Source organism: Mytilus edulis, chromosome 14, assembly GCF_963676685.1.
Source record: "Mytilus edulis chromosome 14, xbMytEdul2.2, whole genome shotgun sequence".
Classification (NCBI taxonomy): domain Eukaryota; kingdom Metazoa; phylum Mollusca; class Bivalvia; order Mytilida; family Mytilidae; genus Mytilus; species Mytilus edulis.
Genome location: NC_092357.1, coordinates 32135753 through 32161570, shown reverse-complemented (window position 1 = coordinate 32161570; position 25818 = coordinate 32135753). Strand labels below are relative to the sequence as shown.

At 32.6% G+C, this 25818-nt stretch overlaps 2 protein-coding genes across 2 annotated transcripts in view; both read right to left on the bottom strand.

Annotated features, from left to right (window-relative positions):
- The window catches only part of LOC139503875 (uncharacterized), a 114193-nt gene extending 90847 nt beyond the window's left edge, over window positions 1-23346 (bottom strand). The window contains exons 1-3 of the mRNA XM_071293852.1: window positions 23245-23346; window positions 6649-7029; window positions 1379-1614 (exon numbers count right to left, since the gene is read on the bottom strand). Coding sequence (XP_071149953.1) covers window positions 1379-1614; window positions 6649-6850 — 438 coding nt within the window. The 5' untranslated portion in view covers window positions 6851-7029; window positions 23245-23346. The remainder of the gene's footprint in view (window positions 1-1378; window positions 1615-6648; window positions 7030-23244) is intronic.
- On the bottom strand, window positions 14406-19284 carry LOC139504123 (uncharacterized). The gene is made up of 2 exons (XM_071294183.1): window positions 17929-19284; window positions 14406-14600 (listed from the first exon to the last, which is right to left on the bottom strand). Exons 1-2 carry the CDS (start codon window positions 19282-19284, stop codon window positions 14406-14408), a joined length of 1551 nt encoding a protein of 516 aa, XP_071150284.1.
- Window positions 23347-25818: the final 2472 nt, after the last annotated feature.

The following is a 25818-nucleotide window of genomic DNA, read 5'->3' as shown; positions in this document are numbered from 1 at the left end:
TTAAATTTTGCAGTCGTATAAAAATCGCTGGCAAAAAAAGAACTTTTTGTTTTTTAAAATCTAATATTGGTCAGGTGAGCTATTGTTGAGTCAATGAATAGAAGCTCACACAATTTTGTTAATTATGGTGATTGTAGATTGACAGGGGTGGATTTATGTGGTTTTAGCTTGAAACTTAATTTTAACACAAAATATTCGCCATGATGTGCTTGCCATGCAACATATCTACATTGTACCCTCTCTATAAGAATATTCCAATAACTTCGATAATTATACCTCAAAACAATTTTCGCCTCGATCCACTCATCAAAGGTTTTACATTGCACCCCCCCCCCCCCCCCCCCCAATCTGAAATCCTGGATCCGCTCCTGAAACTGGTAGTTGTTTTGAATATAGATATAAGAAGATGTGGTATGAGTGCCAATGAGACAACTCTCAATCCAAGTCAAAAAAAAATATTTAAATGTAAACCATTATAGGTCGAATTACGGTCTTCAATGCGGAGCCTAGTTGAGTTGTTTTTAAAACTTCATAACAGGCATATATATTGAATGCAATAAAAGTTTACTGTAGAATATTATTTTTTATATCCACAAATTTGTATAATGTACATATCAAAAAGTCTGCTTCTAAGTCGCACATTTTTACATGCTTTTTGACATGTCATGTATGATTTGGCATTTTAATAGGTTGTCAACTACTGATGATTCATTTATTTTCGAGGGTACCAATTTTCATGGATAAAGGAAAACTTGTATGTTCGTGGATATTTAATTTCGTGGTTTGCCAATGCAAGGTCTGCATATATAAGCCTATAGAACATTTGTTATTAGTTGAACATTCAATTTCGTGGTTGACGAAATCCATGAAAATTGGTATCCAACGATTAATAATGAATCCACAGTATGTTGGTTACTTGCTTAGCCAGGACTGGAACTTGAACTTCAATTGATTTTTTACTTGGAGTTTGATATTCACCTTCAAACTCTGTATAAACTATGTATACTTTCTACCAATTCTACATGTACACTAACTTTGTTGATATGAACCCCATAAAACATGGTAAAGTCAAACAGTACATCATGCTTAATTTTTGATTAAATCTTTTCTACCCTACTTTTAACAACGGACTGAGTTGTGGCATATTCGATTGCTTGCCCTGAGTGGTAGAGGTTGTGGGTTTGAACCATGGCTGGTTTCAAAACAAAGACATTAAAATGTTCCTATTATAAAGCATGCAGCATTTTGCCCAGGTTGATATATACAATGTACTAGTACACAGACAATATTCCAAAATCACAATGAGCAGCTTGTTTTACCTACAAATTATAAACCTCCTAAGTAACCAATTACCATGTACTAACTTGCTAATACTTACACCTTCTAAATCTGCCCAGTACCGACTGAAATTTGTTGAAGACAGTTTCCAATCCAGAGTAAATGCTGACATGTTCCTGTACCATTTGACTCTTGCAAGGTCTGCACCAATACTTGTATCCCCTGGGAGTGGTAGGTTATCCCATCCAGTTACAGGGGCAGGTTGACGTGGTATCATGTTTCGTAAAAGGCAAACTATCATTGTTGAATCAAAGTTTTCAGATCCAACATTACATGCTGTAAACAGATATTATATATATATAACTTGTCTAAACATCAACCCAACAATGTTAGATCTGTAAATTTGCTTTCACAAATTTTTTGTTCTTCCCTCGCCAGGATTCGAACCCATGCTACTGGGATATTGTGACACCAAATCGCATGCACTGTAGCCGTCCCGCTAGACCACACGACCACCTGGGCTTCATAAAAATGAAGTTTTCGGTGGACGGTGTCATATGGTATTTTGAACCCCCTAAAAAGTGAACCCAGGGGTCAAAATACCATGCGGTAAAATGACCCCGGGGTCATTATACCGCATGGTATTTTGAACCCCGGGGTCATTTTTCACATATGGTATTTTGAACCCCCCTGCGGTATATTGAACCCCCCTGTTTTTGATAAAAAGTATTGCAGATAATCTAATTTACAATTTATTGGCTATCATTTTTTTTAATTTGTGGTTTTAAGTAGGGGGTTCAATATACCGCAGGGGGGTCAAAATACCATGGCTAAGCAAAATTTTCAAAATATCTTTTCCAGTATGTTTAACACATACAAACCATTTATTGGAGTATTATAACTATGTTAAGGAGTTAGAATAGCTTGAATTTTTGAAATTCAAGGTCTATAGTAGGGGGTTCAATATACCGCAGGGGGGGGGGGGAGGGGGGGTCAAAATACCATGGCTAGGCAAAATTTTCAAAATATCTTTTCCAGTATGTTTAACACATACAAACCACTTATTGAAGTATTATAACTATGTTAAGGAGTTAGAATAGCTTGAATTTTTGAAAATCAAGGTCTATAGAAGGGGGTTCAATATACCGCAGGGGGGTCAAAATACCATGGCTAAGTAAAATTTTCAAAATATCTTTTCCAGTATATCAAATATATACAAACTACTTATTGGAGTATTATAGCTATGTTATGGAGTTAGAATAGCTTGAATTTTTGAAATTCAAGGTCTATAGTAGGGGGTTCAATATACCGCATTGGGGTCAAAATACCATGGCTAAGTAAAATTTTCAAAATATCTTTTCCAGTATATTAAATACATACAAACTACATTATATTGAAGTATTATAACTATGTTAAGGAGTTAGAATAGCTTGAATTTTTGAAATTCAAGGTCTATAGTAGGGTGTTCAATATACTGCAGGGGGGTCAAAATACCATGGCTGAGTAAAATTTTCAAAATATCTTTTCCAGTACAATGTATATTAAATACATACAAACTACTTATTGGAGTATTATAACAATGTTAAAAGTTAGAATTGCTAGAATTTAAAAAAAATTAAGGTCTATAGTAGGGGTTTCAATATACCATGGTAAGGGGGTCAAAATACCATGGCAAAGTAAAATGTTCAAAACATCTTTTCGATCATGGTCAATACATACAAACTACTTATTGGAGTATTATTACTATGTTAAGGAGTTAGAATAGCTTGAATTTTTGAAATTCAAGGTCTATAGTAGGGGGTTCAATATACCGCAGGGGGTTCAAAATACCATGGCGAGGTATGTATTAAACTTGTTGGAAAAGATATTTTGAAAATTTTACTTTGCCATGGTATTTTGACCCCCCTGCGGTATATTGAACCCGCTACTCTAGACCTTTAATTCAAAAAATTCTGCTAATTCTAACTTTTTTATGTAGTTAGAATACACCATTAAGCAGTTTGTATGTATTAAACTTGATGGAAAAGTTATTTTAAAAATTTTACTTTGCCATGGTATTTGAACCCCCTTGCGGTATATTGAACCCCCTACTCTAGGCCTTTTATTTCAGAAATTCTGGCAATTTGAACTTTTTATGTAGTTAAAATACACCAATAAGTAGTTTGTATGTATTAAACTTGCTAGAAAAGATATTTTGAAAATTTTACTTTGCCATGGTATTTTGACCCCTCTGCGTTACATTGAACCCCCTACTCTAGGCCTTTAATTTCAGAAATTCTGTCAATTTGAACTTTATTATGTAGTTAGAATACACCAATAAGTAGTTTGTATGTATTAAACTTGCTGGAAAAGATATTTTGAAAATTTTACTTTGCCATGGTATTTTGATCCCCCTGCGGTATATTGAACCCCCTACTCTAGGCCTTTAATTTCAGAAATTCTGGCAATTTGAACTCTTTTTTGTAGTAAGAATACACCAATAAGTAGTTTGTATGTATTAAACTTGCTGGAAAAGATATTTTGAAAATTTTACTTAGCCATGGTATTTTGATCCCCCTGCGGTATATTGAACCCCCTACTCTAGGCCTTTAATTTCAGAAATTCTAGCAATTCTAACTCTTTTATGTAGTTACAATACACCAATAAGTAGATGTATTTATTAAACTTGCTGGAAAAGATATTTTGAAATTTTACTTTCAGTTTGTCATGGTATTTTGACCCCCCTGCGGTATATTGAACCCCCTACTCTAGGCCTTTAATTTCAGAAATTCTGGCAATTCTAACTCTTTTATGTAGTTAGAATTCACCAAGAAGTAGTTTGTATGTATTTAACTTGCTGGAAAAGATATTTTTAAAATTTTACTTTGCCATGGTATTTTGACCCCCTCCCCCTTTTTTTACCATGGAAAATCAAAACTACCCTTATATATATATATACATATGTTATAATTACAAATAATTAAAGCATTCAAGCTACATATGGTCTAGTTATAATGTGTCAATAAGTATTTTGAATGACATTTTGTTGGTAAAGACTTCAGAGCACTTATACCAAGCAAAGATATTTCTTTTAATTAAGCATGGAAAATGTACCTCCCCTTCTTGTATGAATGATTTTTTTATCTATAAGCTTTAGAATAATGTAAAATGTTCTAATATTCATCTAGGATGAAAAAAACAGGGGTGTTCAATTTACCATGGGGGTTCAATTTTCCATACAGGGGGGGTTCAATTTACCATAGCAGTATTTTGACCCCGGGGTCAATTTACCATGGGGTTCAAAATACCATATGACACCGGGTGTTATATACGCAAGACATGCAAGACTTAAGATTTGAACAATAATATTAATAAATGATAATAATATATAAATGATTTTGTAATGATATATATTTCTGAACAACAAATGTTTGTCATCTTTTTTTAAAATGCAACAATACTATTGTTGCATTATATAATATCAATAATTAATCAAATGTATGAATGGGTATTGAACAATAGTAATGATGAGTAACTTCTGATCGAGAATTTTGGTCATTATGTTGACCTATGAAGATCCTTAATTTCCTTTCAAATCAATTTAACTATTTTTCCTTGTCTATAAAATTTTACAGACAATCATGACAGATAATAATAGAAAACAGCTCAAAAACTTTCATAGGGCAATAACTCTTATAATTTCAGTCATGCTCACCCATATGCTCAGTTGAAGATATAATTTGTCTTGCTTTAATAATCAATCAAAGTTTTTCTTTCAACTCATTTCAAGATAACAGCGAAAGCCCCTCAATTTGACAGTGATTCCAATAAAAAGTCTATGGAATTCTGATCTTGTATGTCACCATGTATGTATGATAATAGTTGCCAGATATTCAGTATTATGTTCAATTCGTAAATTTTTATTACTAAAGGGCAATAACTCAGAAATAATATATCTTGGGTGTTTCAAAGAACCATTAACTTTTTAATTGGTGTTTCTTTGGAATATTTTGAAAACTTGAGAGGTTTCTAAAGCTGGTACACAGGTATATGTTCATTGTAGATACACAAGTTTTATATCATTTGAATGGGCCGAATAGACAGACGGACAGCCGTACAGACAGACAAGGGTAAAACTTATGCTCCCTCTGCTAGTGCCTGAGCATAAAAATCTAGAATAAGTTTAAACAATCAAAACTTAATAAAAATTATTAAAATTGCTTCTCTGAGCGCAGCTGGATACAACCCTGAACAGTTGGGTTAAAAAAGGACACAATATTCACGCTTGATACCCTTAGGTCTGAATAAAGATTATAACTAAATATTTGACACATTATAAGATTCTGAAGAATTTTTTCATCCCCCTTTTTTTTCACCTACCTCCTCATTTTCCCCAAAGATAAAACTCTTTCCCTCAATATATGGTCATAATCTCAATTCAAATTACCAATGGAGTTTATAACCATAATTATATATACTCATCTAATAAATCTACATTTTTACATTACACTTTTTTGGTCATCAAATATAACAGTCACATATTTTTCAGTTCCTTTTCGATGCAAATTTGTATATATATATATACTAAACTACAATAGACAGGATCTTCTTTTTCATAAGAATGATTGATTCTTGTCTTGAATTGGGAAATGGTTGATATACACTTTTTGAGGGAGGGTGGGGGTCTGAAAAAGTGCATGTTTTGTTCACTTTTGAAAATGGTTGAAATTATTAAGATAACCCCTAAAAAAGATATTCCTTAATTAGCATTTTTTTAAATAGTAACTTCTTAAAATATATTGACCGCTAAGCTTATTACCTCAAGATAATACAACATTTCTTTATACATAATTTAAAAGCAGTGTAAGGGAGGTAATCCAAACATACAATTTGTATTTTTTTTAATTGTCCATTAACAAGGAAACCCTTAATTGTTCCCCCTTTTAGCCCCTAATTCCTAAAAGATTTGAGCCATAACTCCTCCCTCCCCCAAAACACTTCTTACCATCCCTTTGTGGTATGGAAACTTGTTGTATGATTTCACAGAGATCCATACACTATTCCACAAGTTATTATCTGAAAAATGCTTATTGGGCCCTTTTTTTGGCCGCTAATTCCTTAACTGATAGGCTTGCCGTAACCCCCAAATTCAATCCCAACCTTCCTTTAGTGGTTATTAACCTTGTGTTTAAATTTCATAGATTTCCATTTACATTTACTAAAGTTATTGTCTGGAAACCCAATGTCTTGACAACGCGAGCAAGGTGATACCAATATACGACCGCAACATATAATATAAAGACTTAATCAATTCCTATGCCTATGATATCTAAGCTATTTAATTTACTAGTATAACATATCCTCTATTTTTTTCACAATGTTTTAGCTCACCTGGACCTGGGTATAATATCTTCAGTTGTGATTTTGTAATGAATCGAAGTCCTTTCAAGGTCCCAGAACAATTGGCAAGTTCATTGGCAAGTCCAGATGGAGGATGGACAGCGTCAAAATATATCCTGACAGCCTTTGACGCAATCTTCAAATTTAGGAAGGAAAATCTGAGAAAGTTTGACTCTTCTACTGATAGACTCATATTGTATTCGCAAGTAGAATTTGTTTTACTTGTTTTCTTTGTTCAGATATTATGGTCTCCTTTGCTAGTTATATCCTTTTTCGAGCTACAGTGCTGCCTGTTAACAGCACTGCAGCTTTAAAGATACCAAATTGAAACTACCAACTACATCTTGTCTATAAGAAACTGTAAAAACAAATCTGCAAAAGAAAAGACTAAAATTATTCATAATTGATTTAACATATTTAACATAGTCTAGTATATATTTAAAAATATATCAAAGGTTCATCAATACACAAGAGAAACATTCATTATCAGTAAATTTGTATATCATATAGGTTATTTTCTTATAATAATGACAATGTAAATGATGTTCATATATATATATGTACATATGATTATCAATTAAACACTGAAATAAGATCTTTGAATATATAAGACAAACATTGATTATGTTATCAATAATCTAAGGCTGTACGGTGACCTATAGTTGTTTTAAAATGTCTGTGTCATTTTGGTCTTTTGTGGATTATAAGTTGTCTCATTGGCAATCATACCACATCTTCTTTTTTATAAAACTTAAAAAACTAATTTTAATGTATTCCTATACACTCACTGTCAGTTCTACATCCTGTTGATTCTTATATCCTGCATATTTTGACATTACACTAAATCCCTTAGATGTACAAATGATGTATACTGATAATTCACTGATTGATATAAATTATTTTTCATCTTGGATTCAAAAATGTTTGTGTTTGTTTTTGGCTATGAACTAGTTAGCTTTCAAATATATATACTACAATGTAGTGGGAGGATTGAGATCTAACAATTGATACATGTTTAATCCTGCGGCATTTTTGTGCCTGTCCCAAGTCATGAGACTCTGGCCTTTGTTAGTCTAAGACTTGAATGTTTTTAAATTTTACTTCATCCATATGATTTGGAGTTTAGTATGATGTCCATTTTCACTGAATCAGAACTAGTACATAATCTTATTTAGGGGCCAGCTGAAGCCCACTTCCAGACAAGGCGAGAATTTCTTGCTGTGTTGAAGACCCATTGGTGACTTTCTATATTCTACTCTTTGGTTGAGTTGTTGTCTCTTTAGACATTATCCCAATTTCAATTGTCAATTTTATTATTCAGTAACTGTGAGTACTCTCAGAATTATATATTTGTGTAATAAATGTTTTAGTAAGGCCAAACAAATAATAATACATATGTTTCCGCTAACCATACCTACCCTTATTTTTAGTGCCTACCCTAAAACTTTTTATGCCATTTTGGAACATCTTAGCACTGTTAAATTCAGACTGATTTCCTAGTAGTAACCAGCAAAAAACTGTTGCCTATCATAATCTACCTACCCTTTGTTCATTTTGTTGTTTTTCATGACCCTAGCAGAAACACATGTATTATTTTGTTTGGCCTAAATTGTGTTTGTGCTTTGTATCATTGCATTTTTTTAACCCCTCTTTTATTGAGGAGGATCAATGTATTTGAATGGGGACATTTGGTTGAAATCCCACCTTTATCCTTGGTTGGAAACTCCCCCTTTTAAAAATTGCTGGATCAGACGTACACTGCTTATGGTATCCCAATAATTTTCTCATACCATTGTGCAATTAATCTATACCCCTCAGAACACACCAAATTGGTTAGATTGCAAATTCTAAGAGCATTCAACATGTTCAAAGCTCAGAATTATATTTTATAGATGAGTGTGACTAGAACTCTATACTAGGTCCTCTATTATTTGTCTTATTTATAAATGACCTTCCCCTTTGCATTAAAAATTGTAAAACAGACTTGTATGCTGATGATACTACTCTTCATAAATCCGGGAAAAGTATAGAAAGTTTACATGATGATGTTCAAGAAGATTTATGCAAAGTTGAAGAATGGTGCAAAATGAATCATATATGTTCATCAATACCAAAAAAACTAAATGTTTGGTTACTGGAACAAGTCAGAAGTTATCAACCCAAAATTTTCAACCAAATTTAGTAAGAAATTCAGAAACACTACAAAATTCATCATGTGAGAAATTATTAGGTGTTAAAATTGACAGCACACTTAGCTGGAAAATCAAATTGATCAAATTTGTGCTAGTATTTCATCAAGAATATACCTTCTTTCTAAATTAAAGAAATTTTTAGATATTAATGCCAGGAAAGCATATTATAATGGGTATATTCTGCCTCTCGTCGATTACTTCTGTACTGTTTGGGGAGAATGTAAAAATGAAGGGATAGTAAGAATATTAAAACTTCAAAAAAGAGCAGCAATATTAATTCTTGATGCAGACCCATTATCCCCATCAGCCCCCTTATTTAAAGAACTTGGATGGATGACAGTAGAAAACAGAATCAAATACCACAAATATTATTGCTATTTAAATGTATGCGGAAAGAAGCACCACAGTGCCTATTTCAAAAGTTTCAACTTATATCTGTTAATAATCCTTACGCCTTAAGGGGTGTTACTCAAGGTAATTTGATAATTCCAAAGCCAAAAACTGAACTGTTTAAAAAATCTTTTGCTTATTCTGGATCCGTTTTATGGAACGGACTACCATATGAAATGCGTAAAGTGCAAAACACTTATTCTTTTAAACAAATTATAAAACAATACTTAAGACAGTCCCAATATTCAGTCTGAATTTATTGCAACTATTACTCTTAGAAAGTATGATTTTAATGATTTGTATGTTATATCTATTCACTACATGCAATCTGTAACTGTTTTATATCTTTTAATCATGGTACATGTACATTGAACTATTATGTCTATACAATTGTGTTTATATGTTGTATGTCTGCTTTTTTCTCTTATTATTATTATTTCAATTTTTTTTTTACTTGTATTGTATACATGTATATGAGGACCTCAGGGAAGATTAGTATTGTAACTAACTGTGTTAACCCTCTTTAAATAAAGAATTTATTATTATTATTATTATACATTTTAATGGAGCTTTTGCATATTTTCCCCGTCACTAAACAGTCAAGGGTGTAACTTAAACAAGTTCACTAAACATGCTAAATTAGAACTCAATATACTAAAACTTTTTGCTGATGAAATTTAAGACTGATTAAAAGAAAAAACGATCTGGAACAAGATACCAAAAGGTACCAATTGTCATTTGATTGATCTTCAATCTTTGAGATGTCATCTACTAATTTATGTCGTATTTCATTTCAAAGTTCAAAGTTCAAAGTTCTTTATTTTCCAAATAAGGGCCCCTGACGGGACATAATGACAACAATACACAATACATTCTGATTCTTAACACATAAACATATTATGAAGATAAAATTAAAATTTCAATTTACATAAAGAGAATATAATATCATAGAATTATATATCATATAAAATGTCACAACATAAAACAATTGTTATTCTAATTATTTATAAGTTATTTTAGTTCTTTCAAAGTTTCATATCTTTGATTTTTTTTTTCTGCCATGCAGAGTGCCAGCAAAAATAGTTTAATAATCTATTAATTCACCATATTAAATTGAGAATGGAAATAGTTTGCTTACAGAGTTCCACCTCATCTCTTATCCATAAAAATAAGTTGAAGGAATATTAAACAAGCGTTAGCCTTTCAAAAAGGCTATTCGACTCTTAGCTGATGAAAATGGAAAGTGCTCTCGCTTTATAGATTAATTCATTTACTAGAATATAGCCACGTGCATCAACAACACATTTTACCACACACGTGAGGTCACACGCTATGAAGTAGTATCGTTAAACGTTTTTGTTTACTCCAGAAGATTCGACTATTTATAGATAAAGGTTACCTGTGTAAAATCTAATTGCTAAAATAGAGAGGACAAATCCGATACTCTACGGGATTGAAGGACATTTACTTGGTTTGGATTGTCCTAACCAATCAATAAACTTTGATTATTCACGTCTCGTAATATCTTCCAATCAGGTAGCAAGAAAAATTCATGCACTAACTGTCCATCGTTCAATTCTTAATGTCGACTCCTAGGAGTCGAGAATAATACAAGTCACTAAAATGGAAAAGAGACCAAGGGCAAATGCACTTGGACATGTTAGTAAGTTGAATTTTAGATACCTTCTTAACCTCCTCGTGACTAGTGCACAAAAGTAAAAAAAAAATGTTCACTTTAATGCAGAATTCATCAAGGGATGATACTCATTTAATTTATTGCTAAAAGGTTTTGGCATCCAAAATCGTATGTAATTATATTTACCAATGCATATATACATATTCAACACTCTAGCATAGCAGTAGCAGTAGCAGTAGCAGGTGCAAGTGAAGTGACAAGGTCCCACTACTCTTTAATTAGTATGTTCATGTTTGGCTATAAGACAACAACATGAACAAATTTTACATAAAATTTCATGATCTTCATTACTCATCATCCAAATAAATTTTTCAGGATTTTGTAATTGGGTAAAATTACGACATTTCAAATAAATAGCATTAATAAGATCATAACGTTCACCTTTATACTTTGTACATGTTAGTAAAAAATGGTTCTCATCTTCTACCTCGCCAGATGAGTAATGAATACACAATCTATTTTACCTGATAATACCTTGATATCTTCCCAACTCTATTTGAAGTCTATGAGCTGATATTCTGAATCTGGTGAAAATTCTCCTTTGTCCAAAATCTTTTATAATATCTAAATAATTTTCAAATCCAAAATTTTGTTTAAACTTGAAGTACGTATACAGTTTAATTGCCATCTAATAAATTAATGATGTTTTTTTGTTTTTGCCAAAGATTAATATAATGAATTTTCATATATATGTTTTACATGTCTTCTTAAAACTATTTGTTTTCATTGACTTGAAGCATGTTGAGTCAGTATGGTTATCAAAAATTCGTTTTTTCTGTATATACACATGGAAAAAAGTATTGCAACACCTTGATTTTTTAAAAATTGAAAAATCAGTCTCTTATTTTGGATGGAATATGATAAAATATTTGTAAAATAATATTGAAACATAGTTAATGATAATATTGGCTTTAAAACGAACAAAAAATGTATGAAAAAAAAAGTTTTATCGAACCAAAATTTTTATAACAAAATGAAGTGTTTTTTGTACAAAAAAATGCATTTTACAAGTTTTACTGTAGTCGAACTTTACAATGTCAGACATTTCAAAATTAATCTTTAGATGATTGTTCACATCATGGTTGATCGTTATACGCCAAAGAATTAGTACTTTGTGCGCAGCTTTCATTCAAACGGATAACCACATCTTAACGTCTCCCGATAACTGCCATAAGTCGACTCATTTGTTGCTAAGCTAGCAGCAACCATTCTTGACAAAGGGTATTGTTTATTTCATGACCTCTTTGAACTGGGGTGTCCTTTCGTGCACGTTACGCCCAACAGTGTCCCATATATGCTCGATATGGTACAAATTCGGGCTACGATAGGGCCAAGGAAGATAAACCGAATTCCATTGGAACAACCACGACGTTAATTTCCAACTTTGGCGAGCTCTGCACAATATTGGATACGGGCATCTGTGTGTCTGTTCGTAGGCAAAGGTCCCCGAAATGGTATTATCGCACGATAACCAGTAGCGATGAGCCGATCTTGAACAGTTCTTGCTTAAAGGCTCCTGTATGGTCATTATTCTCTTTTTAGGATTGTATTGTTTGCAATGGGTTTCCTTCTTACCAACCTTCATTATGCTTAATTTTCCCTAGCAGATGTTATAGGGGGTCTTCTTGACCTCGGAAGGTCTTTAGCATCGTTTCTTGCCTGATTTTTATTCTCAAAACGACTTATAGTGGAATGGAGATGACCAACAATACGTGCAATTATCACAGCGGCATACCTGCTTCCCTCATGCTGGATATCTGCAATCTTGCTGCAGTTATGAGTTGTGGATGACCAATTAAAAGGTGTCAATAACATAAATTTATAAACTTGGTTATTTTAAGTGTTGAAAACAATGAGGATTAAAACATCTGTTTTAGTGTTTACGAGTACAGTAGCTGCATGTGCAGATAAGAACTGATAGAGTCGATATTTATTGATTAAACTCAGGTGATATTTAAATAATGTTTAACTAGTTCTATTTCAACAAATTATTTAACAAAAAAATAAAAAGTATTTTTCTAATTTAAATTTTAATTTGGTGTTGCAATACTTTTTTCCAGGTGTATATAAACAGAGCCATACCAAGAAGGATGTTTTTTTTTGTACAACTCTATGGACAAATGATGGAAGTTAAATATGCGCATCTTTTAGAATTGGAAATTAGTTATTTAAATTTTCTAAACGGTGCCAAGATTTAAGCATTGAACTGACGATATTAAAATGTGTGGGTAATCTGCCAAGTTCTGACAAGGAGGCAAAATTTGTACTCTTTTTTTCCACAACCTAAAACAAATTTACATAATTTAACATGCAAATCTTCACATTTAAGTCTTTTATAAATTGACCAAAGGACAAATCAGGGTTTTTTTTCAATCGTGTTGTAAAGGGATTAAAATAACCCCAAATTTCACAACCATAAAATAATATTGGCATAATAGTGTGATCGAATACATGTAATGAGATTTTAGGTGAAGGACAGTGAGAAATAACTTTCTTGCACAGTTTAAAATAAACCTTTAGACCCTTTAGATAAAGTTCATTTTGAGCATAGGAGAAAGATCCAGATAAACAAAAAGTAATGCCAAGATATTTACATTTGGTTACACATTCAACAATTTTTCCATTGTATTTAAAATTATATTTGAGATGTCTGCCTGCTTTATTGAATATAAGCACTTTGGTTTTAGATAAATTTACAGTAAGACATCAGTGTTTGCAAAACTTATCTAAAATATCTAGTTTTTGTTGAAGACCATGTGATGAGGAAGAGAGCAGAACAATATCATCTGCATACATCAAACAATGTATAGGCCTAGAGTTTAGTATAATTGAATCTGATGTTTGTTGAGTAATGAAGGAAGGTCATTAATAAAAAAATTTGAACAAGTTGGGACTTAGGTTGTCGCCTTGCTTAACTCACAATTTACTATCAAACATTTCAGTGCGAGCAGTGTTACTTGTTTTTATACAAGATTTACTTACAGAATACATATTCTTAATAACATTATAAATTTTAGTACCAACCCCTATTTCTAAGAGTTTAAGTCTTAATCCTGTATGAATTACAGTGTCAAAAGCCTTTCTTAAATCAACAAAGCAGGCAAACACTCTACCATCCTTATGTCATGTATGTGAACAATATTTATCAATAATGCATTTTAATATATTAAACATAATTATGGTCAGATCATGCAGATGTTCTAGCCTTTTTTGTAAAACCAATCTGAGAGTCATCTATTAGATTATGCTTTATTAAAAAATTATCCAATCTAGAGTTTATATATATGCAATTGAATAATTTACCAACACAGCTGGTGATTGTCAGGCCTCTATAGTTACTTGGTTCATCTTTATCGCCACCTTCATGCAGCCTTTTTATATATCCTTCCGCCCATGATTTAGGATAAAACCATATAATAAACTGTATTAAGCAATTTAATTAAACATTTTGTTAAGAAAATTTGGCCACTTTACAACATGTTGTTGCTAATATGATCTAATCCAGGAGCTTTATCCCTTTTTAATCTACCAATAGCAGAATATATTTCTGAGTCCTTTATTGGGAAATCTAGATCATTGAAACATTTATTTTTTTCAGCATCTTCTAGCTTTTTATCAAGCTCTTTTAAACGATCTGTAAATTCTAAACTGAAAGAGTTCAAGTCCTGAAAATGCTTTATTCATTGAGTTGGAGTTATGTATATTCTCTATATTACATGAACTTTTATTGTGTCAAGATCGTTTTAAATTTTTCTGAAGAATCATCTGACCATACATAGTTACATGATAAAGGCAAAATATTATCAATTACCTCTGCATGAGTTGTGGTAAAATGAGCTGACAATTTTTGAATGACAATCTGATAATGTAGGTATAAAGTCATTAACTTTAAAATATAACACCTACTGGTTTGTAACATGTATATTTACCAAATAAATCACCAATAATTCTACCATTTAAAAATCTTAATTGATGACTAATACACAAATCAATTAGATCTTTTCCCTTTGTGTTAACTTTGGTATCATAACTATTTCTAAGTAAAATTTGTATTAGACCGTTGGTTTTCCCGTTTGAATGGTTTTACACTAGTAATTTTGGGGCCCTTTATAACTTGTTGTTCGGTGTGAGCGAAGGCTCCGTGTTGAAGGCTCCGTGTTGAAGGCCGTACTTTAACCTATAATGGTTTACTTTTTAAATTGTTATTTGTATGGAGAGTTGTCTCATTGGCACTCACACCACATCTTCCTATATCTATCTGATTGAATGATTGATATGTGTCAAAAATAGGAACATAATTGTTGTCATCATCAACTATAAAATCACATTCAGATCCAACTCGGGCATTAAAATCTCCACAAAGACTTAAAGGGGTACTAGCTACGAGATATATAAAAAAACTAAAGTAAGATTTTTTTTTATCATTCAATAATGAAAGTGAAATAGTAAAATAATAATTCGCTTTTAGCAGCCAAAATAGTTCAATTTTGTCAAATTAAGCGACGAAACATTGATAATTACTCATTCACTTGCAAGTGAATTAGTCGACCTCATTAAGGTTCATCATAACCTTTTGGCTAAAATGGCCGTATTTACACCCCAAATTTTACTCTGAGTACAGACTAACCTATACACTTGCGACAGTTTTAAGGGATGGCAGGAACTAGATATATAAATTTTAAATGCATTTTATGTTTCAGAAAATTATAAACTTTTCTAGATTTTGCTATCCTTTTTTTTTCGTTCCTGCAGAAGGTGCAAAAATTAACTAAGTAGTGAAAACGATTGAGAAGCTCCCCTCATATAATCAATGTTGTGAGTAGTATTGATTTAAATGGACAATAGATGAACAATAGACACCTGTAAACAATAGGTGATATAACCGGTTTAAACTGTGTAACTGAGTGGACCGTATCAAATGAAACTTGGGTGTTTGTTTATTTTGCTATCTTCTGCAGACTGGAAAAAAATGAACATCAAAATCCAGGTAAGTTTTTAATTTTCTGAAACGTAGACTTCATATAACTTTTATATATCTAGTTCCTGCCATGCCTTAAAACTTTCCTGGCTGTACCAGTTTGTCTGTACTCATAGTAATTTTGGAGGTGTAAACACGGCCTTGTACAACTTTGCCCCCCCCCCGCAGAGCTATAGAAAAACAGTACATTAACGGGTGTTACACGGACTCTTTTTAGACGATACACGGACTCTTTTTAGTTGTTACACGGACACTTTTTATGAATAGAATCACTCGTGCATGAACAATGAGTTCATGGGCACTTTAACTTTCAATTAGATTTGAACTTTTTGGTTCACCGACATATTTCCTGTCTTTTTTTTAATAAATATTTCCGTTATCATCAATATTTTTTTTAAACATTTCCAGTAAAATACTATTCATATCAGTATACTAATAGATTCGTTCATTTAACTTCTAAAAGGGGGGGGGGGGGTATGTTTTTCTTCGAATAAAAAAGATATTTTGATCCCAAATTTTATGAGAAAAAAATTACTAAGGTCAAGCAGATAACAAATTAATGATCTGCATGATTCCTGATTTTTCGAATACCGTATATATATTATAGTGCTAATTTAAAATATATATATATATATATATATATATATATATATATATATATATATATATATATATATATATATATATATATATATATATATATATATATATATATATAGAGTCTATACGAATCTACCAACCAGTAAACTTAATAGGTATTGGATCATCAAAATTGACAATACTACACAAACAGGAAAAATTATATGAGTCTGAAAGATTGTGTAACAATACCGATAAATAGATGGAAAACAAAACACTAAAAAGTGTTGAATATCATTGCACAAAGATGGAAAAACTGAACAGATGATATAAATTATACAATAATTGCAAATATTTCGGCTCAACAAATGGCCTTCTTCGGTGACAAAAGTTTTAACAATAATGAGATATAATGTATAAGGTGTAAACATAGGTCACTAATAATACAGGTAAGTTTTGGTCGATTGATTTTAATCCAAAATCCTGAATATAATAATATAAACACTAGACTGTAAATTTAATTATTTCTTTCTATTGATTCCATCTGGATGGAGGACACCCAGTGTTTTTATCCAAAACCTCTCCCGATTTTCTCTTTGCCTATGTTGCCATGTACAATCCTGTTCGATCACAAGGATCTTCATGTGATCAAAATCTTTCAGATTGTGATCTGGTAACCTGAAATGTTGGCTGACAGGAATATACGGTTTTTTTGTGAGGTCACTCCTGTGGCCATTGAGGCGTTTGTGAAATGGCTGCATAGATTCACCAACATATTGGAGACCACATCTAGGACACTCAAGAACGTAAATCACGTTTGAGCTTTTGCAGTTGACATTGCAGAAGATCTTGTATGTCTTTTCTGTGGTCTTACTGTGAAATGTTGATGAATGCTGTAATTGGTTGCAACATTTGCAGCGCTTATCCCCACAAGGCTGACAATTACCTACAGTATGGTTAGGTTTGGAAAGGTCAGCACGGACAAGTATATTTCTCAGGCTGTTAGGTTGTTTGAAGGCAATCATGGGAGGCTCAGGAAAGATTTTGGATAACTTCGAATGTTTCTCGATTGCTGTCCAATGATCACGAATGGTCTTGAAACTATTTCTCAGGCATGGATGGTAGGTGAGCACACATGGGATTCTTTTACTTTTCTGTTTATCTTTGTAAGTTAGCAGACTGCTTCTGGGGATGGATTCCGCTTTTCGAAAACTATTTTTGATGTTTTTGTGTTTATATCCCCTTCTTTTCAAATGTCCTTTAAGCTGCCCCAGACGTTGTTTTGCAGTGTCTTCAGAGGAGCAGATTCGCCTTATTCTTAGAGCTTGGCTGTATGGAATGCTCTTCGTGCAGTGTGGGGGATGGCAACTTTCAGGCGACAAGTATTGATGAGTATCTGTAGGTTTAGAGTATATATCTGTGTTTATTATACCTACAGAGAGGGTGCTAGATGTATCAAGGAAGTTTATGGTGGAATTAGATGTTTCATGGGTGAATTTGATGGTAGGGTGTTGATTGTTAGCATTTGTTATAAAAGTTTGTAATTTTTGGTCTCCCTTGTCCCATTTCATGTCGACGTCATCAATAAATCGATACCAGGAAAGCGGTTTTTCGATGGAGCACTCCAGCAGTTGCTTTTCAAATTTACCCATGAATATATTGGCATAAGATGGAGCCATTTTTGTACCCATAGCAGTGCCATTTGTCTGTAAATAGTGTTCTCCTTGGAATGTGAAGTTGTTCTTTTTCAAGACCATAGTAAGCATTTCAACTAAGCAATCAGTAGGTGGAATTTTAAGAGATCGAGAGTCCCAAACTTCTCTACATGCTTCAATACCATCCGCATGGGGAATATTCGTATAGAGAGAGGTGACATCCATAGTGACAAGAGTAGTATTGGCAGGTAGAGGGTTTAAATCCTGCATCTTTAGTAAGTAATCTGTAGAATCTTTAATAAAAGATGGCAAGTTTTCTACATGAGGTCGAAGATAGTAATCAACGAATTCGGATATTTTTTCTGTGGGATGACCATTAGCTGAGACGATTGGTCTACCTGGGTTACCAGGTTTATGAATTTTAGGGAGCAGGTAGAATCGCCCAGGTTTTGAATTTTCAGGTTTTAAATATTTGAAAGTATCTATATCAATGATGTTATTGTCACACATTTCCTTTAAACATTCTGTTATTTCCTCGCTGAATTGGAGGGTGGGGTCCGAATTAAGTTTTCTGTAAAACCGGTCATCATCTAATTGGCGAATGGCCTCTTGGACATAGTTAGATTTGTCCATGACGACAACTGCACTCCCTTTGTCTGCAGGTTTAATAACAATGTCGTCATTATCTCTCAAATTTGTCAAGGCCACACGTTCATCAGGTGTTAAATTATCATAGGTCTGATTGTTTATTTTTACATTTGTAAGTATATCCGTTTTAACATTGTCTATAAATGATTCTAAGGTGGTGTTTTTGCTTGGTTTAGGGACCCAGTTGCTTTTCTTTCTAAATCTATATTCGTTGGAGTCATCAGAGTCACTATCTGAGGTGGTGCTATCGTCCTCTTTCGATGCAAAATGTTCCTTGATGCGGAGGCTCCTGGCAAAATAATCCAGTTCCTCAGACAATTTAGTATCATTCACTGGACCTGGGACTGGACAAAAGTTTAGGCCTCTGGATAGTAATGACGTTTCGTCCTCAGTAAGTTGTTTGCTGGAAAGATTAACAACGGTATTGATCTTGTTGCTAAGGACTTGAGGTCTACGTCTAAAATGTCTGTTTTTGGTTTTATTATTCATTTTTTCTTTTGTACTAACGGATGGGAAAGAAGTACCATCCCGTTGAAATTTGCATCTTTGTCTGGAGCGGAGAGTGGCGGTCTTAGTGTTGGTTATATCTCTCAGGCGCTCTTGGATGTTCTCGAATTCACTTGCTGTTAGATCTGTTTTGCAAGCCTGAGACAAGGAGTCAAATTGAAGTGTTAGGTTTTTAAGATGTTCAATACAGTGTTCTCTAAGAAGTATGAGTAGACGGAGGGAACAGTGAAATAGGGTTTGATCCCACCTGCGAAGAAATGTATTAGACAGGTTGCCGGTAGTTTGAGGCAGTGCTTTAATACATAAGCCACTGGGAATAACATTATTGTCAATATAATGACAGTAATTAGAAAGATGGTGTCTAGTACTAATTTGTTGTTGTTTAGTGATCCTTAGTTGTTTAAAATATTGATCATAAGTCATGTTGTACACAGTTGGAATATAAGTCTGCTGGGATCATGAAAAACACAATGCAGGTAGCCCAAAAATAATATAGAGTCTATACGAATCTACCAACCAGTAAACTTAATAGGTATTGGATCATCAAAATTGACAATACTACACAAACAGGAAAAATTATATGAGTCTGAAAGATTGTGTAACAATACCGATAAATAGATGGAAAACAAAACACTAAAAAGTGTTGAATATCATTGCACAAAGATGGAAAAACTGAACAGATGATATAAATTATACAATAATTGCAAATATTTCGGCTCAACAAATGGCCTTCTTCGGTGACAAAAGTTTTAACAATAATGAGATATAATGTATAAGGTGTAAACATAGGTCACTAATAATACAGGTAAGTTTTGGTCGATTGATTTTAATCCAAAATCCTGAATATAATAATATAAACACTAGACTGTAAATTTAATTATTTCTTTCTATTGATTCCATCTGGATGGAGGACACCCAGTGTTTTTATCCAAAACCTCTCCCGATTTTCTCTTTGCCTATGTTGCCATGTACAATCCTGTTCGATATATTTAGAAAAGTACATACCCCTCCCCCCTTTTTATGGAGCATGGATATGAATAGTAATTTTAGATAATGCTGAAAGTGAAGAAATGATGATACCGACGTTTATATTTCAATTTAAAAAGACAGAAAATATGTAAATAAGAAACAAATCTCATCAAAAGATAAAATCCCTATCAACTCACCAATGCACGATTGATCCTATAAATAAAAAGTGTTCGTGTAATACATGTCCAAATAAGCAGCAAGTCTTGAAGAAAATCATCCAACTTGTGTCAGGCCTCAATTTTGGACGGTTGGCTCCGATTGGTCATATAGTAACACGTGTTTAATTAATCGCGATCAACACTTGCAGAGACCGAGCATGATTTTTTTTTTTAAGTATTTGTCTTAATATATACAATAACAGAACAAAATCCTTTTTTATATAACATTTCACTCAATAATGAAGTAGAAAATTCATTCTTTTGATACATTTATATTGTTATTGAATTTAATTATAATTTGAATTCAAATCTATCAGGGGAGGATCCAGTCATTTTAAGAAAGGGGTTCCCAACCCAGGAAAAAGGGGGTTTCCACTATTTGTCCACATTCACATGCATTGATCGTCCAAAAAAAGGGATTCCAACACCCGGCACCCCTCCCCCCACTGAATATTAAATTCATGTATTTGACAGCAAACGTGCGATTTTCACGAAATGTTTAAAGGGGGAATGGGGAAATGAAATGGCACATCCTGCATTTTTTCATCAAAGTAAAGATCACAGCCTGTTTATTTCAAATCCATTAAGGCCCCCTCCCGCTTTCCGTTTCACCCATAAAATTAAACGTTAGCTTACTTACCACTAAAATATTTCTTAAATATATTACATTTCAACGAAGTTGCATTTTAAAAAAGTCTCAAACTTGATAACATAAATCTTATACTTGAAATGGTTTCTTTTGTTTTTATCAAATTATTAGATTCCTGATTTTTTTTTCTGGAAAAAAAACTCCGTTGAAGGAAAATGAAACAAATGTGTTTATTCTATAACTTGCATTTACTGATTTGAGGCCATTTAAGTTTTTCAAATATTAAGCTTGCAAAATGTAATACTTCTTCCTTGAAACGTCGTACAAGTCAGATACAAAACAAAAGTAACAAAAAAACAGGCCGGAAACAAACTGCCGTATAGTTTTTCTGCACTTGTAGTCAGGTCAAGGTCCTCGGCTAGCGCCTCGGACCTTGACCTGACTACTCGTGCAGAAAAACTATCCGGCAACTCCGTTGAAGGAAAATGAAACAAATGTGTTTATTCTATAACTTGCATTTACTGATTTGAGGCCATTTAAGTTTTTCAAATATTAAGCTTGCAAAATGTAATACTTCTTCCTTGAAACGTCGTACAAGTCAGATACAAAACAAAAGTAACAAAAAAACAGGCCGGAAACAAACTGCCGTATAGTTTTTCTGCACTTGTAGTCAGGTCAAGGTCCTCGGCTAGCGCCTCGGACCTTGACCTGACTACTCGTGCAGAAAAACTATCCGGCAACGGTTGTTACCGGACTGTTTCTTTGTTACCTTTGTATTGTATCTAATACTTATTTTTCAATTCCTTATGATGAACCTTAAATCCGTATTCATGTGAACTTCAATTTAACCCCTTGCAAGAGATTGACAACGCATGCATTGTACGTGTACTGGTTATTTAAAGAAAATGAATGTAAAATGTAAGTGAAACTACGGTAAATCATTTGATTACTGATTCGATCCATTCATTCTTATACGGTTAAAACAATGAGAAACATATTTTAATCTATAAAATAAACTCAAACAGACCTAAAAAAATCTATTCATATCTTCATTCATGTTTACATCGCTTATGTGGTCATCTGAGGTCAAATCGATAGTTAATTAGATGGCGTCTGGACTAAAATACACACAAAACGAACCTTCATATTATCTACCCCATGTTCTGTAAACTGTTTATTTTAGGCTTTTGGTAGTTTGGATAAATGTTTTACACTATTATAAATCAAATATTAGAATTTGAGTCAAATCGGTGACCATGCATGCACGAATTTGACAGGATATTTCCATTGTTTTTAAAATTGAGTACATCTCTTTCAATACCATCAAATATATCAGTCTGCAAATTTTGGGTATATGATGATACAGCGTGTGGGAAATAAACAAGACAAATAAATAAATCTTGCTGAAAACCAAAATATATGCCTTAGGCAGCAACCATTTGATTTTCTGGGGGGGGGGCTATGGTTTTTTTTTCTGGACAAATTTTTTTTTTCGCCTGCGGCGAAAAACAATCTATTTTTTTCGCAACAAGTCAAAAACAATTTTTTTTTTTCAATTTTAGCATTACATATAGTGGCAGCTGAGGGTGAAACAAACAAATTTTTTTTCTCAGAATCAAAAACAAATTATTTTTTTCTCCAAAAACTGGAAACAAACTTTTTTTTCCAAAAAAAACCATAGCCCCCCCCCCCCCCCCCCCCCCAGAAAATCAAATGGTTGCTGCCTTATCCAATTTAACCCATTGATAATCGGGAGGGTCTAAAACGCGGAAGTGGAAAGACTTCCGGTCAATTTTTCGGTAAAAAAGCATATTCAAATAAATATTTTTTTAATTTAATCTTATAGACTATTATAATAGCTTTCAGAATCACTTTTATTTATCGATTTAGCTTAAGCGGTTCCAGAGATATTAGTTATAATACACCCATTTTTCACTTCCGCGTTTTAGACCCTCCCTTGATAATCAGGATTTGAATTTTTTTATGTTTGTTTCTTTTCTTTTGCTTTGTTACTGTTTTTTTTTCATTTGTTTTTGTTACGTTTCATTTTGTCAGTTTTTTTATGTCGTCGTTTTGTTTTCGCCCAACCCTTTTCTAAGTGAGTGATTGTGAAATAAAAACAAATTGAAAACGTGAATCGCATTTATATGATTAACATGATAATACCTGATAAAACTAATACTTCTTTTGATATTATTATTTGGTTCTTTCCGTCTTCAACTATTTAATGCATGTAATGACTTTTGTTTTTGTCATGGCATCATGGTTGGGAAAAAAGAAAAATCCTACTTTCGTTTTTGAATACGAATGTTATAGAAATAAACCTCCGATTCGATCGGAGCACCTCCACATGGGATAACCTGAGTCCTCAGATATTCTCGATACGTATGATTTTACTTAATAATATGTGCTGTTAAAATACTTGGATTGATCGGATCGTAGCACACTTTTTTTTTACCTGGAATTGTAAAGCAAAATTATATCCGGGTGAAATTTGATCCGGAGGAAAAAATGTCACAGTAGTTGTTGTTATTTTTTTATCCGGAGGAAACTATTTCCCTGGGATATTTTATCCTTTGCCGTGAAATTCTATCTGGGTAGTTAACTTATTGAATAGTTATTAGAAACAAATTATCCTTTAAAAATACAATGAAATAATAATAGTGTATTTGAAATTAAGCGAAATTGTTAAAAAAATATATATTATAATGGGAAATAATTTCACAAATTATCCTTGAAAAAATTTCCTGAAATATTCAAGTCAATATCATCCTTTTAAAAAGAAAATTATCATGAAACATAGGGAAGAAAATCGGAAGTAATTTCAAAGATCGTAATTGTGAAAATAATATCATGATTAAATAAGGTTAGTGAAATTCATGTAAAAGTGAGTTGTTTTCAGATCTCAGTACAAATATAAATTTATAAGTAAGGTAGAAATATAGTTGCATATTGCTACTGTTAACAGTAATAGAAGAATTTGATTATAATGATATTTTTAACTATATAAATAGTTTTGTCTGGGGACAGAGATGTAGTTGTTGATTATATGGAAATCAGATAAATCATAGCATAACAATATATTGGAACAATAGCATGTTTAACAGCTGGATAGTGAAATGTTATCTGTCTTATTAAATCAAGTTGTAAGTCATCTTTTTATATAAATGAATATCTAAAAAATAAGATTCAAATAAAAATTTCGCTATAAAATAGATTCAGAAATATATTATATTAATGTCTTTAAAATATAAATTGCTCATAATTACCTCCCTTTGATAAATTATGCAAATTTAGTCTACCTTTGTGAAACATTTTATAATTATAGTCAGGTATATATTGATTTTGAGTAACTTACATAGTAGTTAATGGGACTCTATTTTACACGGTTCATACTATCCGCAAAACACAGATAGATTTTCACTCCTCTGGAGAAAATCAACCTGTGAAATACCATGCCTGGAAAAAAATTACCGGGACAAATTATCCTCAGGATAAAATATCACAAAGGAAGAAATAAACCGTTACAGAATTACACCATATAAAATCCAGTCATCGGGTCAAATCAATCGATCGGTCCTTGGGTAAATAATTAGATTTTGGGAATCATTTTTTGAGATTGTGGTAAAATCCTAAAGACATTCTGCAAGGAAAAATGTATAGGAAATACTGAGAAATGCCCAGTAAAAGAGACATTTTATCACCAGAATGGTATGTCGAAAGGACAAATTGATTACTTCCTCTTCAAAAGTAACTCAGAAATCATTAACAAAATCAGACAAATTGATGTCCTTGATACATGTGATACTGACCCAGAGAATACCTCGGACCATGTACCTGTTATCTTGACACTGAATAGCCGACTGAAAAAAGTCAGGGAAAAAAGCAACAACTATCATAGCAAAACCTAAATGGACTGACTGCGACCATCAAATTTATAAGGAAGTCATCAATAAAGATCTACCAAAACTCATGCAAAAATCAAAAGGAATCATTGAGCAAGATATAAGAAATCTAGAAAAATTGCTACATAAAGCCGGAGAAGCAGCAATTCCAAAGTATAGAAGAAAAATCAAAATCAAAATCAAATCAAAGGGAAAGGCGATATGGAATGAACAAATAGATAAGGCATCAAAGCAATCAAAAAATGCATATAAAGTATGGAGGCAACATGGAGCACCTCAAGAAAGAAGTAATAAGCTCAAAATCAAAATGACAGCTGCAAAGAGAATACTTCGAAAAGCACAAAGACAAGCCTATGCCTCGCAGAGAGAATCAACAGCGGGAAAAATTATGAAAGCTTCAAATGCAGATACAAAACTTTTTTACAAGCTTATCAACATGCAAAGAAAAACACCACTTACTAATACCAAGATACTGAAACTAAATGAAAAGACTGCAGAAGATGGACCAAGCATAATGAACATCTGGCAAGAACATTTCCAACAACTAGCTACACCAACAATAGAGGAAAATGTTGACACTGAAAAACTAGAGCTAGTAGAAATACAAAACAACAAAATAGAATCCATAGAAATGGAAAAAGGTCAAGGCATAGATCTTGTTAATGTAAAGGAAGTAAATAAAGCTATAGAAAAACTTAAAGCAGGAAAAGCACCCGATGAAGATGGAATTTCAGCAGAACACTACAAACATGGGATGGAAGAGTTAACTCCCTTTATAGTACATCTGCTAAATTTAATCTTAACATATTTGGATGTACCAATCTTCCTAAAGACA